This window comes from Pinus tabuliformis, chromosome 2_2 (genome assembly GCF_031772625.1).
Source record: "Pinus tabuliformis cultivar Carrire ecotype Pingquan chromosome 2_2, CPIR1, whole genome shotgun sequence".
NCBI classification, from domain to species: Eukaryota; Viridiplantae; Streptophyta; class Pinopsida; order Pinales; family Pinaceae; genus Pinus; species Pinus tabuliformis.
In genome coordinates this window covers 1,306,415,708-1,306,418,221 of record NC_142300.1, presented here as the reverse complement: position 1 = coordinate 1,306,418,221, position 2,514 = coordinate 1,306,415,708, and the positions used below count along the sequence as shown (strand labels likewise).

Below are 2,514 nucleotides of genomic sequence, written 5' to 3'. Positions count from 1 at the left end.
CATATTTCTGCAATAAATATACACAGATATATACATTCGAGATTTCTGGAATAGAAGAGTGTGTACATCTTTCAGTGGTTCTGCAACTAACCAGTGAAGGTCTTACTGTCCTTCCTGCTTCAACTGCTTGCAGAGTCAGCAGTTTCAATCCTTAAAATCATTCTCTGTCTTTCTTGCTGCACTTGATAACTATGCTTTCTTCTCTTTTTCAGCCGATGAACTTTTCTTGTATAATCGACCTCAGTGTAGGGATTTCAAGTCTGAAGCACCTATCAAATTTTAAGCTTTCTGCAACTTTAATACCAAATTAGATCATTTTAACACAAAAATGTGTAGGGATTTCAAGGCTGAAGCACCTATCAAATTTAAAGGTTTCTGTAACTTCAATACTTAGAATTTTCAGAATTTTCATCATTTTAACGCAAAATGTTGATAGTGAGAAAAAATTTAGCTGTATTTGACCTGCAAATCGCCCTGTGACAACAAATTTGCCAGTTAAATTTCACCATTCTCATTGCCTTGGCTTTCTGAACAACTTTATATCCAATGCCCATTTTGAGAAGAAAACATTTCAGTCACATTTAATCATCTGAATTTATGACAGATTAATTGGACAGATTTAAAGACAATATGACAGATTATTTGGACAGATTTAAAGATGTCTTTAGCTCAATTGCAAATTCCAAAAATATTTCCAATTTAACTGGATTGCAAATTCCAAAAATATTTTCAAATCCTATTAACCAGAACAAGTTCAAAAATAACAGGTTCAAAAAATTCTCTGTTTCTTGATTTATACATATTTGTTACATGAAAATCACTCTCACAATCGATTCCAAAAATATTTCCAATTTAACTGGATTGCAAATTCCAAAAATATTTCCAAATCCTATTAACCAGAGCAAGTTCAAAAAATTCTTTGTTTCTTGATTTATACATATTTGTTACATGAAAATCACTATCACCATCGATCACACAGTCTCCACAATCGTCTCCAACATGGGTTGAAAATGGAGTCGCCCTCTATCTGTTGAAACTGGATTATTAGGGCGCCTGGACAAACAACAAACAGAAGAAGAGTCGTACTCTGTTTCACTTTCATCTCGGCTCTGAATATTGAAAAAGGGCTGCACTTGAGCTTGGGCTTTAACGAACCCACGCGATAATCTTTTGCTCTGCCTCTTCTTCTGCGCTGATTCCCAAGCAGTGCTAATCTTGAAAAGAAGAGAAGCCATGTCAGAGTCCGTCAACACAAACTGCAATTTCCGCTGAGGAAGAAGAAAGTAGAGCTGCCCAATCTGCAACTTATCATCATGACACAGAACCTGGGAGATGTTTCGACCGGCATAAAGGCCGTCTGAATCACAGATAAAGTGGCCCGGATATTCTTGCAGAATCTCTTCGCTTCTCACCATTTCAGAAAACTCCAGGATGCTCCCGTCCATCAATATGAGCTTTGCAGTAGCTGCTGGCACAGAAGAGATGGCATTTGAAGAAATGCAGCTCCCCATATTTGGAATTTTGATAAATTTATCAGAAGCACTGTGAGAATGAGTACTGTAAACCCAGAAACCCATCGATCTGTATATCGGATAAACCGGGAACGCTATATAAAGGCGGTCAAAGCCAGAAAACTCAGCCCAAAGTCGTGGGAATCTTTAATAATGGCGTGTGCGTTTTTCATTTTCCCCTTTAGTAACAGTAACATAATTTTATGATACGAAGTAGTAAGTAGCAGTACTGAACTTATTCATTTCTGTTTTTTTTCTGAGCTAGTTGCAGAGTTACAGGACATTTGCCTGGTTGTCATCCGTAATTTTCGCGCTGTTTTATTGAAAGAAATTGGGATCCAACTCATAAGGTTTAGCGGGGCCATCTTCATCAGAATTAGAAAGCACGTCTTTGTCCGGGAGGGTTAGCAGTTAGTGCATGGCAGCTGGTAAAGTCGGTCGGCATGACATGTACGAAAAAGTAACTGTAATAAACTCAGTGATGACATGTACGAAAAGCAATTGTCTTGTTCCTAGCCCAATACATTGCACACGTGGCTTTGATACATAGCCAGCTGGAGCCTTTATTTGAGCAGCTATTATAATCAATGACGACATATACGAAAATCAATGGTCTCGCGTAAAACCTTATAGTTCATGGCATTTTCCACGTGGCGGGGACACATAGCCATATGGAGTGTTTATGTCTGATAGTGACAAATCAACATATGAGACTTTATGTTGGCAGATGGTAGAGTCAGTGATGACATGTACGAAAGGCATTCACCTCGTGACAGGTGCATGACATTTTCCACGTGTCTCGGATAGATAGGCTTCGCTCTCTTATGCTTGTTCATGTAATGTAAAATAAGTAATAATGGTAGAATTTTGCAGCTATGAGTATGGTTGAGATGGGATGGGTGCTAAAATAAAATAATAAATAATAATGCTACATTTTATAAGGTTTATCTTTATTATATTAAAGAAATTTATAATTCAATAAAAAGGAAATGTGGTTAATTAT

General features: G+C 37.2%; 1 protein-coding gene across 1 annotated transcript; it reads right to left on the bottom strand.

Moving 5' to 3' along the window:
- Nucleotides 1-768: 768 nt before the first annotated feature.
- Nucleotides 769-1,789, bottom strand: LOC149198296 (uncharacterized). Its single transcript, XM_089404114.1, has one exon. The coding sequence runs from the start codon at nt 1,575-1,577 to the stop codon at nt 972-974; it is 606 nt and encodes a 201-aa protein (XP_089260240.1). The 5' UTR covers nt 1,578-1,789; the 3' UTR covers nt 769-971.
- Nucleotides 1,790-2,514: the final 725 nt, after the last annotated feature.

Coding starts and splice junctions, on each gene's coding strand:
- LOC149198296 (XM_089404114.1), bottom strand. CDS start 1,577: ATGGGTTTCTGGGTTTACAGTACTCATTCTCACAGTGCTTCTGATAAA.